Here is a 17,288-nt window from a genome sequence, read left to right on the forward strand (position 1 = left end):
CATAATAAGAGATGCTTCAGGGTGGAAAGAAACTAGTTCAGAAATAATTCCTGAAAAGAGAAGAAGAAAGAATTGATCTTTTTTTTTTTTTTTTTTTTTCCTTTTCTTTTTTTCCCTTTTTTGCCATGTACTGGTAAGAACCACATCTTTGTCTGAAGGGATGCTGAGGCAGAACAATGTCATAATTTCCCATCAGGCAAGGCTATCAGGAGATGACAGTTGCTAAGAGTCTGTAGTCCGGTATGGCAATCCTGCGTGTTTGGCTACTCCTCTATAGTAGATACTTAGACTGGATCAGCTCCATCTGTCTCAGTATGAAGGTTAATCTACTAAAATAATTATGCTACTCAGCTACTACTGAACTGAAAAATCCAGGAACATTTCCTGGCACAGTAATCAGCCCTGTGCTGAAGCCAGGAGCCAGTCAGCAAGAGCTGGATAGAAAATAGGATTTGTCTGAAACATTTACAAAACTGTTGGGAAAGGAAAAAGGAGAGGGGGTTGTCGTGGGTTGTACAAAGCTGAATTTGAAAGAAAACCTTGATTTTTGATTGACCTTTGATTGATTTCTACTTTGTCCTCAACTCCCATAATGCCTAAATGCGATTTTAGTAAAATTATACACCACATCGTTTTCAAAGCAGTCACTCAGAGGCTGCCACGCTCCCCAGATTCAGAAGACACGCCGTAATGTCTGTAATGAACAGGCTTCTTTTGAAAATAGCTGATGAGCTTCAACCAGGACTGAGCTACCAAAAGCAGTAATTTCCACAATTCCTTTCAGAATTCATTGTTGAAGTTGCAGTCTTTCAAAATTAACTGTAAGCGTCCTCTCTTTGTAGTTGACACTAAACAAGACTTACAGGCATAAATTCTAGATATAGATGTGTTTGTTTTTTTATTAGGACAGCTCTCTCGTTTTTTTCTGTCTTACCAGGAACTGTTTGCTTTAGAAATTTGATCAACAAAACAGATGTTCTAAAAATAAAAATAACTTTGGGAAAATTAGTGCTATATTTAGTGACCTTAGAACGCAAAAGGGAAAATAAACTCTTTGAAGTGAGTTCATCTGGGGGTAAATGGACATTCCATCTAGTAAATAAAAGCAAAGACCACAGATCAGAGGTTTTCTACTACTGGGTTGAGGACCACTAGTAATCTGTACTCACCAGCGGCCTCATGCTTTTGGTTCTGCCTTCCTTATGACTGGTGATTGAACTCTAAGCAGGTAAATTACAACGTTAATATCTTACTCCTAATTTGTATGCAATGCAGTTCTATCATATCTCACCCTTCTGACACAAGACTTCTTTCTCCTTGCCCACCATGTGTCTTGGGCAGTTTATACATATAGAGGGTAGAGCAGCTCTTTCCTGGTTGGAAAAGGCTATCTTGCTGCAGGCAAACCCATACTGTCAGTGATCTCCAGATGATCTGGAGATCAGAGATCTCCTAATGAAAGTCAAGGTTCATACACAGATGCCCATGCTGTAGTCTTCAGCAGGATAGTCTCTCCCAGTGCATGACTCTACTCAAAATGAACATTGTATGACCTCAGCACACTAGACAAGCTTTGTTTCCCACCTCACATCAGCTGTCATGTAATTCTCACACATCACAAATGAGCTAAGCTGCAAAAAATGCTCCCTCAAGTTAATCATAGATGCTAAGAGGCCATGGCAGCAAAACACACAAACAGAAAATGAATTCAAGGCAAAGCTCTTTCTGGAAAGTTTTATCTAATAAAATTAAAAACTGTCTCTGAGGTGTCAAAGTATGCATTGGGTTTTTTTTAATAAATATACGTATTTTCATGCATTAGATACAGCTTTTTTATCAGAAATGGAAAAAAATCCCAGAGTGTTCACTACTAATGAGAACCATTGAAGAACTGATCAAGGAGTCTGAGGGATTAGACAAGATTAAAAAGCAGTGGAGGAGAAAATACAAACTTCAAACAACTCTGAAAGACTGAAAACCTAAATGGCCAACAGATTTTTTCTTTTTCTTTTTTTTTTTTTTTAATTTTTTTGTTTCAGAAGATTAACCAGTTTCTTCACATGTTAAAGGAAAATCACAGCACACATACATATATATACATAAAATAAATCACAGAAACAGAGGACTGACTTGCTGAAAATGTTCTCTAACTTTGTGCGCTAATATTTCCTACAATCTAATTCAAAAATGAAAGTTCATCTAAGTAGCATGCTCATTAGGTGAGGCTGATGCAAGTTTCGATATTTTCTGAACTACCAGAACCCATCAAAGCATTCCATAAGCATTCACAACTTAATTTTTGTGGCGGTGTGTCAAAAACATTAAAGTATGGAATATTTGGGCTTCTTAGCAAATGTTTTTTTGTAGAGCAAATGTGTGCCAGTAACTCGAGTTGAATGTGATATGGATGTGGCTATGCAAGCAAAAACACTTTCTGTGTGAAAGTGGAAGTTAGATGCAGAATGGCTTTTTCTCCCATCAAATCCAATTAATGCTGCATGATTTTTGGGGAAAAAAATAATCTATTTAGTACTGGGAAAATAAATAAAGAAGGACTGACACTCTTGTAGAAATCAATATTGGTTTTTCACAGGCAATACTGAGCTGCTATACTAGTCACTACCAAAACATGTTATATGTGAATTCATAACTAAAGCCCATGCCTGAATTTGTTTTAACATTGCCTTCAATTCCAAATAACTTAGTGCATTATGAATTAAGAATGTCAGCCTTCAGGTTTGGAAGAACTTTCCTGGTAAACACAGGAGAAATTCTGTTTGCTTGACTGTTTTACTTCTTAAAAATACACTGACTGTTCCTTAGCTTTTTAAATAATATAAAACAAAACCCCATGTCTTTTTCTTTCAACTTTTAATTTTTTCCATACAGAAAGCATATTTGACGTAGTACATTGGATTTGTGTTCCTTAAGTCCACACATGGAACTGAAAAAAATCATGCCATCACACAACCGAAGTAAAACATTTTACTACCTAAGAAAACCCACAATAATCATTTCTTGGTATAGGCACGTGACTGTCTTGCCATTTAGAAGTTACTATAAGTTATCTGAGCCCAGAGACCTTCTATTTACATAATCCTTCCATGAACTACAATCCAGTTATAAAAATATTACAGCCCTTGTACTTTCAGGCACCTTAGGTAAGTGTGTGTCAGATTTAAATTCCTATATTTTACTTAGCCTACTTAGCATCTGTTTAATTTCATTCATCTTCCCAAATAAATCATCAGTAATACATTCCAAGGCAGGCATGAATAAACGATAATCATTCAGTTCATTGAGCAGAAATAGCAATGTACTAATTCAAACGCTTTGTATAATCCATTGATTTTTCAGCAGCTAGACTTCTCTGACATTTAACAAAGTTTCTTCTGCATTCCAACAGCTCAATTTAGCAGGAACCTAGTTCAGCTATCTAGTTGTGATACACTTAGATATCAAATCCATCTTTCAAGGCGTCCCAAGCAATCCGCTTCAGCAAGTTCCACTGTGTGGCTCATGTTTGGATGGACCTCAGTGCGGGCATCAATGAGCCCCCAGCTGAGCAGTGCCCCACAGGCACTGCTGCATCTACTCATCAAGCCATATTACCTTCCTGCATGGGCACGCTACACACATATTACAAATCTACATACACATACTAAACATTCTGCCGCTACCCAGTCAGAAGAGCTTCACCTCCAGTACAAGACTGGAAATCACTTTACATTAAACTAACAGGAAACAACTGAATTGCTGGAAATGGGAGAAGTGGGTAGGTGAAGGAAATCAGGAAAATCCTTTTCTTTTATTCTTTTTTTTTTTTTTTTTGTTAATATTCTTTCTTTATTATCATGCATGTTAATGGCCACATCATACAAAATTTAAACCATATATTCTGTTATCTTACTCTGTTTTTGAGGCCTCTGTGGTTAAGGAGATTTATAAATAACTTCCATTTGAGACTTAAGAACAGAAAACTTGGATTTTCACAGACACACCATATAAATAGCAGTTTTGCTCTTTTCCCATGCTTCACTTTTGGCAATGTCTCAGCAGCCATTAGCTAATAAACTGAACTCAAGATCAATGTTTTAAATCATTTTACAGCTGTGATTACAAACTGCTTTCATTTAATACATAGACTTGGTTTCTAAATATTCTCAAGGGAGTCACTGCTAAGATTATGCTAGGCCTGAAAAGTGTAAATTTCAACTAATCACCTGAATAGAACGATTTTAAGATATAATCTCTTTCAATCTGCAAAGACTATGCATATGTACTTGCTATCCATGCAGCAGTCTCAGGTTTCTGATTCCTTAAGGCATCTGCAGCTACAGCTTTAATTATTAAGAGATATGGGGCTTATGAGGATTGTTGTTCCCCTTACCTGAAAAGCTGTTACAGCATAGGTAGTCATAGGCCTGCAATCAGTGTACTTTTTATTCCTAATTTCAAAAAGGTGAGAAGAAAGAAAACACAGACAGAATGTAGGTGAAAATTAAAAGAAAGGAAATTAAGTGAAAAATAGAAGGGATCAATTAAAGGGATCCATTCTATAAAAGCCAGAAAGGAAAAGAATCTACAAAAACCAGAAAGGAAAAGAATTGCAGGCACTCTATTTTCAGTTTTAATAAGTCTTTCATTCACCCCATTTCAGTACATGATGCATCTGTAAAGAAATAAATTGTGAAAGATGCCACACACTGAAATTTCTCTCAGTATGAGATTTCATCTTTTGCACTTGCATTCATTCTGACTCTTCTAACCATTTACACTGGGAAGTTCATAATGAGAGAAACAATTTTGTGATGCAACATGCATGCTAGTTTTACTGTCCCCTGAACCTTCCAGTGCAATTCCAGTTCCGACAAAGAGATGGAAAAGCTTCTAACATCACCTGAACTGCCATGAGGGAACGTGGAAGACAAGTCTGCATGGCACTGCAGTATGACATAACTCACCTTTCTTTAACTAAGGGAAATCTGAATGTTCTTCTGAAGGAGACAGAGCATCCCCTTAAATTATTTCTTCAGTAGACAATATTTTTGCTCTTTGGCATTCACTTTATATTTGAACTCCCCTGTTTTGCAGGTAAATCTCAAATACTTCAGGTGTTTTATACCTGGCATTTTATCTCCAGAGTGCAACAAACAGATACACATTTCAGAACATTGGATAGTCTTCAAACAAGCAACTCCGTCATGCATGGCACATGTTAAAAACAAACAAAATGTAATGTCCACCTTATTTTCAAATGGACACCATTATGCAAGAAGTGAGAAAAAGTCAATATTCTTATAGGCTGATTCCTATGAAAAACTCAAAGGAAAAGATACGAGTAACTTGATTTTGTCACCTCTATTTTTCCTCAACCTCTTTTCATAAACTTCACATTGTGAGTCCTACCTCTAATAGACTCTGACATTTTGACGAGTTAAAAAGCAAAGTTCAGTTTAGTAAGTGAAAGCACCCATATACGTTATTAAAATGCTTACATAACTCCAAAACAAGCAAGTCCCTGTTTCTCTGAGTCAAAGAACAGCTCTGGTAACCAAACTTTTCAAAGCTTCACCACAATTCGGTTTTGTTCAGACAAAAAGGGACGCTAAATGCATCATTCTTTCAAACTACAGCAGACACTAAACAAACAAATAAGACTTCCTCATGAGTTTCCTTCTGGGTTATGCATGTCTCTGCAAATAAAGGTTCTACAAGGGACATTTTAAATCTTATTTCTTAATATCAAACCTAAAAATCCCATGAGTTTCTCTTGTGAGTTACAGCCTCATGCTGCATTGACAGGAAATGTTTGGACACAACACAGATCACTTATGACACTGGTACAGCGGAACTGTAAAAGCTACAAATAGCAAAATAAAGAATATACTTAATGCATTCATTTCATTATAAATAAAAACAAAGGGTATTCGTTCAAGAATGGTAAAATAAAAAGACATTAAAAGTAAAAAATATGTAGAAATGAAATCACTAAAATTTTCTAAGTTTTCTATTATTCTACCAATAATAACATGGCAACTCTTGCAATTCTCAGCAAACAGATTTTCTGGTTTTAGTACTTTTTATCTCAAATTAAACTCTACCACTAATGGACGAGATCATAACCTCATTTTCTGCAGACAACATCTTGAAGTACTTCATGATTATCTGGAAATAAACATCAATGCAACAGAAAAGAGAATTTGTTCATTATATTTCAGAAGGATTATCAAAAGTCTCAGCTGGATAGTTACTTCTGCTGGATGATGTCCTGTTTTACAACTTGCAGACAGTACTGCATGATTAAATAGCCTACAAAATCCCAGAATGCCATATCATCTTGATTAGCAATAACAAAATGCAACTTTAGCACTCCCGATGTGCCAAGGAAAGTTCCTGAATTGAATAATTTCTTTAACGCTGGAAACAGAAGTGGCAACAAATATATTTTCTGTGGGACAGTAATTTTGAAAACTGTGAATTTTACTGTGTTTAGGCACAAATCTTAGTTCTGCTGAGACTTGCATACATGCCAGGTTGGAAACAATGTGAACAGTTTGACTGAAAACAAAGATTAATGTGAACACATAAAGTCTGACAAAATTATGGACTAAAATACTAAATATAAAGCCATACAGCTCTCTTCTATTGAAAGCTCACATCCTTTATCTTGTCTTAGTAAACAGCAATTAGTATCAGGAATCCAGATGTGGTATCTAAACTAAAAATTAGATATAAATTAAACATGCATTTCAAAATCACAAGTTTGATGATTTCTTATTAAGGAAGTTGTAATTTTCTGCGACAAAACTTCTTTAAATCTTAAAGTTGTTCCACACTGCTTTCACAATTGATGCTTCTGAGTTGCGTGCACAATTTATTGAGCAGGTCTAAAAAACTAATGGCTAGTTTCGACTAAGATGTGATCATACCTGTTATCGTTTTTGTTTTGACAGGACTGCTGGCATACTCAGAAGCTTGATTCGACTGCTGCCTTGCCAGGGGTGCGCTTCCAACAGATGCTTCATCCTCTTTTTTTCGAGTTACTGACACACCAAGTGGAACAGCTCCTACAGTCTGCTGGAAAAAGAAATGCCTTGAGACCCACTCAAAACCAAAAACCATTAATCACAAATCATGGCATTATCATGAGAAGCATGTCTTAAACTGTGTACTTTGATACTCATAGGAGACAACTTGAAATGATGACTGCAGAACATATGACAACAAATATTTACAGTTTCACTGAACAGTGGAAGCATTACATTCAGGCTTGCACTTGCAATTGTCTATTTTAGTGCTATTCTTCTGAAGAGCAACAAAAAGGAATTTATTAACCTTAAACATCATGCTGAAGAATCAAAGAAAATTCATTGTTTACATGTTTAGTAGAAACTGAATTTAGCCAGATTTCAAAAATCATAAGGTTTTGCAAAGAAATGTACTGATCCTCATTAATTCTCTTTCTAATGAAATGACACACAATTTAAAAGAAAAAGAAACGTAGCCTGACTATTAATTACCAATATTGAGTAATGTTTTGTTTTTTAAGTGAATCAATGAAATTAAAAACTGATCAAACCATGATACTGATAGACAAAATTGAGGGCGTTCAAGTCTAGGTTGAAAGGCTACATTCTTATTTCAAAGTCTAAAAGACAACTAAGTATAATAACCCACATAAAGTAGAAGTAATAGTTCTGGAACTGGAGGTCCACAAATTAATACAACCCTCTGTATTTTCTGTCAGCATTTTTCCTTGTGAGTTTTTTCTTTAATTAACATGAACAAGAGAAGCAAAAGTTAGTTAAAAACTGAATTTTCCATTTAGCACACAGCTGGCTGTTAGTATTTTGTGTACTACTAGCTGCTAGGTCCATTGTAAGCACATCCAAGTTAAGAATTGCAGAGCATTTCTACTGTTGGTTTTGCAGAGGGTTATCATTTAAAGATGGCAAAAGTTTTTTTTCTAAAGATCAGACATTAGGATTACATGCATCTTAATCAATTTTTGTGTAATTTAATTTTGCTGGTATTGGAGTGAAAATGTAATCCATATAGCTGAGTAATGAGAAACCTCACACGTTGCATTAGGAATCTCTGTGGGAAACAAATTCGTGTGAGGCGGGCAATGTGCTTGTAAATTTTCTCCAATGGAAAACAGATCGCTGAATCAAGCAGTGTGCAACACGTGCACACATACAAAACCCCAAAACAAACAGAAAAAATCATTTAATTGAACGAGAATGTCTTCCAAACGCCTTTACCATTTTCCACTATAAAAGTAAATTAAAATAAGACAGACAATCAACTATTTAATCCCATTCCAGCAAAAACAAGCAACTTACATATCCAATGGTGTGCAAAGTTAATAAGAAAATACTAATGCCAATGACAAACAGAACTCTCATCCCTCCTCCTCTCTCTGAATGTATCATCAGCTTTGTCTCCACAAGCACTAAAAAGCCATTCCAGAAGACAGTAACATGGCACTTTGGTTTTTGTTGTTGTTATGGCTAGAGGACACCAACGTGCTTTGAAAAGACGAGTTTTACAAAACAGAAATACTTCCCACATGTCTGTGCCTATGTAGAGAGCGAGAGTCTCAAGTTTTATAAACTTCGGTCAGACATATTACATCACTTATTTTCAAAATTCATCACTTCATCTGATACAGCCTTACAAATGGTAAAGCCACTTGTAGCTTAGCCAAGACAGTCACCATTGAGCCATGTTTTGCCATTTCTGAATGTAACATCTTAAGATTCCTGACTTAACAAAATGAAGCAAGAGTTCTGAAGAACAAATGCATATAATACAAGACAGTACAAAAGACAACAGGATGGAAAATGTTGTCTGAAGAAGCTGTATCTGTTTCTGAACAACTGAAGAAATGGATCACCAACACACAATAATAACTTACACCACTAAGTCATACAAGGAAAAACATCAAGGCCATCACAGCCAGGAAAAGCTGGAAAAAATTAAGACCTAATATTAAGTGTTTGAGTGCTGATCTGGACAATGAAACAGCTGTTTCATCTTTGCTCACTGAAATCAAGCCTGATGTTACTGTTGATGATGCCCAGTACAATCTTGTCAGATTTTTGGCAAAAGATTTCTGGTTAAAATAATGAAGAAGATGAAAGATCAGCACTGAACTAGATGGAAAAAGATCATCAAGATTTGGGTTTTAGCCACAGACTGATGAGGAAATTGTGGCTTGGGAAATAGCAGATGACAAGAGCACCGCAGCTGTATGAGAAGATGAATCTAATGAAACAGAAGACATTGCAGTCAAGTGTTTTCACACGCATTTCATCACAACAGTTCTAAAAGCTGGCAATGAAGTTTCATGAGTAAAGGTGCATCTATTTGGGATTTAAGTTTTATGGTTATCAATTGGTAGCCTTACAAAGAATATCAAGAACTCAATAAAGTTGTGGAACTACAGAAACATTTATTTGGAGACGTTTTACACTGTGGAATACTCACAGAGCACAATTCAAGATAATCAGAAATATGCTTTTTACAAGAAAAAAATAATCAATTTCCATACAAGTCGCAAACAAATGAACGATTATCAGTCCTGCCATGAATAACTAATGGGTAACTTGAAAATTCCGAAAATACTTTTAAATATCATCCCAAATGGTGCAAATTTAAACTTCTGTTTAAATAAAAATCTATTACTATATATAATTGTTCGCACTTCAAAATGTCACCCAGTGTCACGACCTACAAGGGTACTGATTTAGGGTTACTGTTCTAAACTATTTTGTTTTCAGAGTTAAAATCAAAATCATATTCTATTCTGGGAGACTTACCATGGATTTATGAATGTGATGATATTTTGTGATTATTATCCAATTATTTTACAAATTTTCCACTATAACTATGATGGTTAATTGTCTAAACAATGGTTAAAAAAACCATGGGATTTTTTTTTTCCAAATTTAAATTTAATTAACATAAATAATCTAACAAATTACACACAATGTTATGTATATGTATTCAAAATATATGTTATACATCCATACAAAAGGATCGGAAGTATATTTTATATTTTACTTTATAATGTGCAGTCAATATGGCTATGCAATTGATAAAGATCTTCTAAAATCAGAGAATGGCACAGAACAATAAAAGAGAGCACGCAAAAAATAATGTGCCAAAAATACCAAGGCCCAACTATTTCCTGATTTAGGGGGTTATATGCCAAATAAAGCTAAAATATTCTGTAAAAAAAGGCTATTGGAAATCCGTCCCAGGTAGAATTAATATTTATTTTATTTTTACTTGCTTTTTTCTGTCATTAAATATTTTCTTTCTGAATTATAATTTCATGCATATGAGTCTGAAGAGGACAAATGGTAGATCAGGGTACATGGGAGTGTTTTCTAAAGGAAATCCAACAAATTGAGCAGACAAGTAACTTCAATTTGAGGGATGTTTATATAGAATCATAGAATTGCTCAGGTTGGAAAAGACCTTAAAGATCATTGAGTCCAAACATGACCCAGACATAGTACCCTAACTAACAACCCCCTGCTAAATCATGTCCTTGGGCACCACATCCAAATGGTTTTTAAACGTATCCAGGGATGGTGACTCAACCACCTCCCTGGGGAGCCTATGCCAGTGCTTAACAACCCTTTCTGTAAAGAAGTGATTCCTGGTATTGAACCTAAACTTACTCTGGCACAACTTGAGGCCATTTCCCCTCGTCCTGACACCTGTTACCACTGAGAAGAGACCAGCTCTGCTCTCACTGTAAGCACCTTTCAGATACTGAAAGACAGCGATCAGGTCTCCCCTCAGCCTCCTTTTCCCCAGACTACACCGCCCCAGTTTCTTCAATCTCTCTTCATAGGTCATGTTCTCCACGCCCTTCATAAACCTTGTTGCCCTTCTTTGGACCTGCTCCAGCACCTCAATGTCCTTTCTCTACTGAGGAGCCCAAAACTGAACACAGTACTCGAGGTGAGGCCTCACCAATGCCAAGTACAGGGGCAGGATGACTTCCCTAGTCCTGCTCACCACACATTCCTGATACAAGCCAGGATGCCATTGGCCTTCTTGGACACCTGGGCACATTGTTGACTCATATTCAGCTGACTGTCCATACAGTCACATCCCTGGTAATAAATCAAAGGCAAACGAACATCCAAAGATAGGAACTAAAACATTATAAGAAAGTAGAAAATGAAGCATAAGTCTGTGAAATGTTGGACTCAATTCAGAAGCCTCACTCCCAGACACAATCTGCGACCTATGAAACCAAACCCAGCTATCACAGTAGGGGCTGCTGTAGTCACACAGAGTGATCTGGATATGTGCAATAGCTTGCTAGCAGAAAGTTAAGTCAATTAAGTCATCTGTCTAAAGATGCCTTTTGTAATATTGCAAAACATTGTGTCTTAAAGAGCAAAACACCTCTGATAATGAATGACAGTGAATGACACAATATAAGGGTATCGGCGCCCAAACTTAAGGTTTTTTCTCTACTGTAGCACAATTAGCTAAGGCAGGTTACATCTGAGGAATTACTTGTTCTGTGTGAGTCTTCTGACCAAGTCATGATGATAAAACTATTTCTTCTTAGGCAAACATCCCAGAGAGACCTCTGGTGTGTCAACTGCACCAGTGAGCTCGGTGTGATCTACAAGCTTGCTAAGGGTACACTCAATCTATGCTACTGGTAAATATGCTGAAGAGCACTGGGTCCCAAGATGGACCCCTGGGGGACACCATGGATGATCAGCCTCCACCTGGACGCAGAGCTGTTGACAACAACTCCTCTGACTACAACCATCCAAACAATTCTTTGTCCACCCAACAATCCAGTCATCAAATCACAGAATCACAGAATCACAGAATTATAGGGGTTGGAAGGGACCTCTAGAGATCATCGAGTCCAACCCCCCTGCCAAAGCAGGCTCCCTACACCATGTCGCACAGGTAGGCGTCCAGGCGGGTCTTGAATATCTCCAGAGAAGGAGACTCCACCACCTCCCTGTGCAGCCTGTTCCAGTGCTCCATCACCCTCACTGTAAAGAAGTTCTTGCGCACATTCGTGCGGAACTTCCTATGCTGGAGTTTCAGCCCATTACCCCTAGTCCTGTCCCCACGCACTACTGAAAAGAGACCAGCCTTGCCACTATAGCTCCCACACCTCAGGTATTTATATACCTGGATCAAGTCCCCTCTCAGCCTTCTTTTCTCAAGGCTAAACAGACCCAAATCCATATATCTCCAATGTACAGATAATGACACGGTGCAAGATTACATCAAAAGCCCTTCCTTGGACCACCAGTGCCATCATTCCATCATAGAAAGCCAAGAGATTGATCAGGTATGATATGCCCTTGGTGAATCTATGCTGGCTTCACTGACAAAATGATTAATTTTAGTGAAATGATTAACGTGAGAGAAATACAGGGAAATAGTGTAGGCTTCGCAGTTATGTATATTCAAGAAAAACAAGCATACATTTATATTTTCACTGCAAAGAGTATCATATAACTGACAGTTTCATCTGAAAGTGTAATTAATGCATTTGTTGCCAAGGCAAACAAATTAAATATTTATCAGTACAAAGCCAAGTCAGGGATTTAGAAGAGTGTAAATATATGATAGAAACGTCACTGCTTTAACAAAATAAAGAATGCCTGATTTCAAGAAAACATTCAAATAATAGTCAGAATTAAATATTATGTTACTAGAAGGAAAGACTCAAAATACAGCTCTGTTTTGTTTTTTAATAGAAAGGCAATGTTAACATGCCGTAAGCAATGCGTGTACAAGTTACTGTATATAATTGCGTCTTTACTGAAATCTGTAAAAATTAACCTTTCATAAATCATGAAAGATCGTATCTATTCAACAGGGCTTTCAAGGTGAAGAAGCACAACGGTTTTAGCTAAACATATTACTGAGTAAGAACTGCTAAAAAGTGCACATACTACACAAACACATCTACTGCTGCTACACATATAGCTCAACTTCACCAAAACAATCTATAGAGACAAAAGTATTAAAAAAAACCAAACCAAACCAAACCAAACCCAAAACATTTTGGCTGACACATAAAAGAACATTTCAAAGAAAAATCACCTTCTGAAATTTCTGTGCCAATTTAAACCCCGTTTAAAATGTATCATAGGTTCATCAATCACCAAGCAGGGTATGGAAGATGGCTTTTGAATTTACTGCTCCAGCTTCATGGATTATTACCAGTTACTGAAAAAAAAAAATGGTGGTAACAAAAACATATTTCAGAAAAGACTAACAAATTCAGGGAACCAGAAATGTGATTATTTTTAACACTCAAATAATGTAAAATATGTGTTTTTTATACAGAACATATGGATGGGCTGCAGTGCAATCTGGAATATACTAATTTTCCTTTGAGCAGTCATGCAGACTGTATAAAAAGCAGAATAATTGCCTTTTTATCAGATTTCTTCCTAATGCATTACTTCTGACAATGTGGATCCTAAGAGCACATTACAGAGTGTATTTCCAAAGCCAGTGGCTTTTCTGGTTAAAGTTGAAGTGAATCATGCAGTAAAAAGATCAGAGGCTTTGGCTTTTTTTGAAAATTTACCAATGTGCCTTTACCAATGTGTCCAATATAATATTCTTTAGAAGCTCTGATATCTTTAAATCTTTCTTAGTCCTTCCATACAATACAAACTGTGAAGTACAACATAATACACCAGATTATCAGTATATAAAATTTATCAATGAATAAATTTCTACAGAATGTTCTTTACTTCTTCTTCAGGTTTTGAACTTTAGGATAGCAAACTCAAAAAGGCTCTTTTTAAATTTATTGTTACAATATTAATTACTAAAAATTTTAAAACCTTTGAAGTTGAGAATCAATTCATTAAGCATTAGAACAGTTACATAATGGACTGTTATTGTGACAAGACAAATCCACTCTGAAAGTTCTGTTTGCAGTGTTTTTGGTGGTTTTTTTTTGTTTGATTTTCTCTCAGATGCTTCTAGCTGACAAGTCCAAAAGTCAGAGTACTGAATATCAATTTTGAACAGTACTTTAGTACAGTTTCAGTATTTTAATCTATGAACTTGATTTCAAGTTGTTATTTTGTATTACTGAGAAATAAACTAAACTAATGTAACTAAATCAACTCCAACAGTCGCTGCCACTTTCATCTATATTGTGTCTTAGGTGTCCCAAGGTTCTTGTATTTTAGCATATTAGACTGAAAAGCCTTCTGGTGTTGCTTACTGCACGTTGTACACACAGTATAGTGCTCCAAACAGAAAAGGTAATCTATCAATAGTGTCTTTTTCTAGACAAATCATCATGTAGTGCTTGCTACACTGAGTTTTTGAAAGACCATAGTCTGATGGTAAGGTGAAAAGACTTCTCCTTACTTCATCCTATCTCCATTGCCAATTTGTTTTGTTGTTTTTTTTTTTCCTTCTGTCTCAAAACGATTTATTTCTTCTGTTTGTACATTAATTAATGTAAAACAGTTTTGAAAAATGCATATAAATATTATGCAATCTTACTAATATTAACTTCCTTTGTTGAGTAGAGATTTGAAAAGGAGTAGGAAGCTGAAAGTCCTACAGTAGGCTAAAATATTTCCTAGTCTACTGGAATATACACTTATAACATTAGAAAACCTATGAGCAAAAAAGGCTGAAGTATGGAGAATATTCTTCAGCTCAGCCTGTACTAGCAAGACCAACTCTCAGGAATCGCAGATCCCAGAGGGAAACTCCTGGTGCAAGAAAGATCCACCATCCTTGGTGAAAGACAATCAAGTCACAGAATACTTAATCAAATTTGACACATGCACGGCCATGGGCCCTGATGGGATGCACCCAGGTGTACTGAGGGAGCTGGCAGAAGCCATTACAAGGGCATTCACAATGTTCTTTGAATGATATGGTGATTGGGTGAGCCACTCAAGGATTGGAAAAAAGCAAATTTCAGTCACATATTCAAGACGGGCATGAAGAAAGGACTGAGGGATTGACCAGGCCAGCCAGTCTCAACTTCATCCCTTGGAAGGTGATGAACAGGTAATCCAAACACTTGACAAGAAAGTAATGAGAAGTAGTCAGCATTGATTCTCCGAAGAGAAATTATGTTTAACTAACCTGACAAGCTACAATTAAATAACCGGTATGATGAACAAGGTGAGAGAAGTGAATATTGTCATTGTGGTCCTCAGTAAGGCTTTTGTCAACATGTCCCATAAGATCCTCATACAGAAGCTGATAACGTATGGGCTGGATGAATAGACAGTGAGGTGGACTGAAAACTGAATGACCAGGACCAGAGGTTGGTGAGTGATGGTGCAAAATCTAGATGGAGACCAGTAACTACTATGCAACACCAGGGTCAATACTGCGTCCAATCCTATTCAATATCTTCATTAATATTTTGGATGATGGGTCAGAGTATAATCACAGAAAGCTTGACAGGACTGGATGATTCACCCAAGGTGATACTGAGATCAGCAAAGGGACCTTGACAGGCTGGAGAAATGGACTGACAGGAACCCTATAAGTTCAACAAGAAGTGCAGAGTCCTGTACCTGGGGAGGAACTGCTACAGGCACAAGCACATGCTGAGGACAGCCAGCTGGAAAGCAGATCTGCAGAAGAGGACTTGAGGTCCTGGTGGACACCAAGATTTATATTAGTCAGCAGTGTGATCCTGCCACTAAGTAGCCTAATTATATTCTTGGCTGCATTTGGCAAAGCATCACCAGCAGGTCAAGGGAGGAGATTCTTCCCCTCCACTAAGCACCAGTGATGCCGCAGCTGGAGTAATGGGTCCAGTTCTGGGATTCCCAGTACTAGAGAAACCTGGACATACCAGAAAGAGTCCAGAGGAGGGCCAAGGTTCAGGGACCTGGAACACCAGTCCTGAGAGGAAGGGCTGAGAGAGCTGGAAATGTTCAGCCAACAGACAAGAGGATTCAAGGGAAATCTTAACGTTGTATATAACTATCTGAAGGGAGATTTCAAGGGAACGGAGACAGGCTCTTTTCAGTGGTGCCCAGCACCACAACTCACAGTGGGCACAAAGTGGCTTTCCTTTGAACATAAGGATGTACTTCAATTTTTATTTTTTATTTCTTATTTTTTTAATCAGAAGTGTGAAAAAGAATTGGAATAGTCTCTGCATTACAACAGGATATTTTTATCAAGAAAGATCTTGCACAACTTATTGTATTAAGGACTTTACGGGCTTCACACATTGGAATTTGCCTCAAGTTCTGTTAAAAGAGATGTTAATTCTATTCTTGATCAAAATAAACTTAAGAGGTATCGGCTTTGCTGTATCACCTTCTAAAGAAAACATGCTGCATGTTATACTAGGCAGCGTACAAATAGACAGTTGAATATATTTCAGTAAACTGTTTAAGTGGACATACATTACTGACAGAAAACATTACAAAATCTAAGCTTGCAGCAAACACTACGCACATCAAAAGCAGGGAACAACTGCTTTCTGCTTGTTGTTTTTTTTTAGACATAAACATTTATTTTCTGTAGAACTGAGTTTTGTAAGCATTACTATTGGAGAATAAAAAACCAGTTATGCCCCTCTGAATTGCATAATGTTGACCTATTTTCAATATTCTCAATAAGATGTGATAATGGACAAGTCTGTAATCTGTAAGAAGACTTGGTTTACACAACGCTTTAACTTCAGTAAAGAAACACATGGTATTGTTCTTATACTACTAGTCACCATGGGAGAAATTCAAAAGCATTTCATTCAAGCTCTAAGAAAGAGTCTCACAGATTTTTACACTGCAATGTTCTCATTGTTTTTGTTCCTGAAGAGGGACAATGGAAAACTTATAGATGCATGTTGAAATTCAGAATGAATATATAAAAATAAGTTACATTTACATCCTTTTACCCTAGAGCATTGACCATATAGTCACAACAGTAACCACACGGATTATTATTCAAATGCGTAACAGCAGCCACATTTTGGCACGCATAGTCACTTTATAACAAAAAGGTAATACACTACAATGCAATTCATTGAAAGCATCTGGCTCCAAATATTCCATTGTATTTCAAAAACTATTCAGCAGCTTTAAAAAAGGCTAGCTCTTTCCCAAATTTTCTTTTTACCAAGTTTTAAATAAATATAATAATGATCTATGTGAACTAATTTATGTAGAAGTGATCCACGTTGTCCTGGATTCAGCTGTGATACAGATGATTTTATTCATAGTGTCTGGTACGATGCCATGTTTTGGTCTTAAGAGAACAGG

The 17,288-nt window shown here is 36.6% G+C and overlaps 1 protein-coding gene across 1 annotated transcript in view; it reads right to left on the minus strand.

Moving 5' to 3' along the window:
• The window catches only part of VPS13B (vacuolar protein sorting 13 homolog B), a 404,032-nt gene that overhangs the window by 202,691 nt on the left and 184,053 nt on the right, over positions 1-17,288 (minus strand). The window contains exon 20 of the mRNA XM_072328758.1: positions 6,933-7,080. Coding sequence (XP_072184859.1) covers positions 6,933-7,080 — 148 coding nt within the window. The remainder of the gene's footprint in view (positions 1-6,932; positions 7,081-17,288) is intronic.

This window comes from Excalfactoria chinensis, chromosome 2, assembly GCF_039878825.1.
Source record: "Excalfactoria chinensis isolate bCotChi1 chromosome 2, bCotChi1.hap2, whole genome shotgun sequence".
NCBI classification, from domain to species: Eukaryota; Metazoa; Chordata; class Aves; order Galliformes; family Phasianidae; genus Excalfactoria; species Excalfactoria chinensis.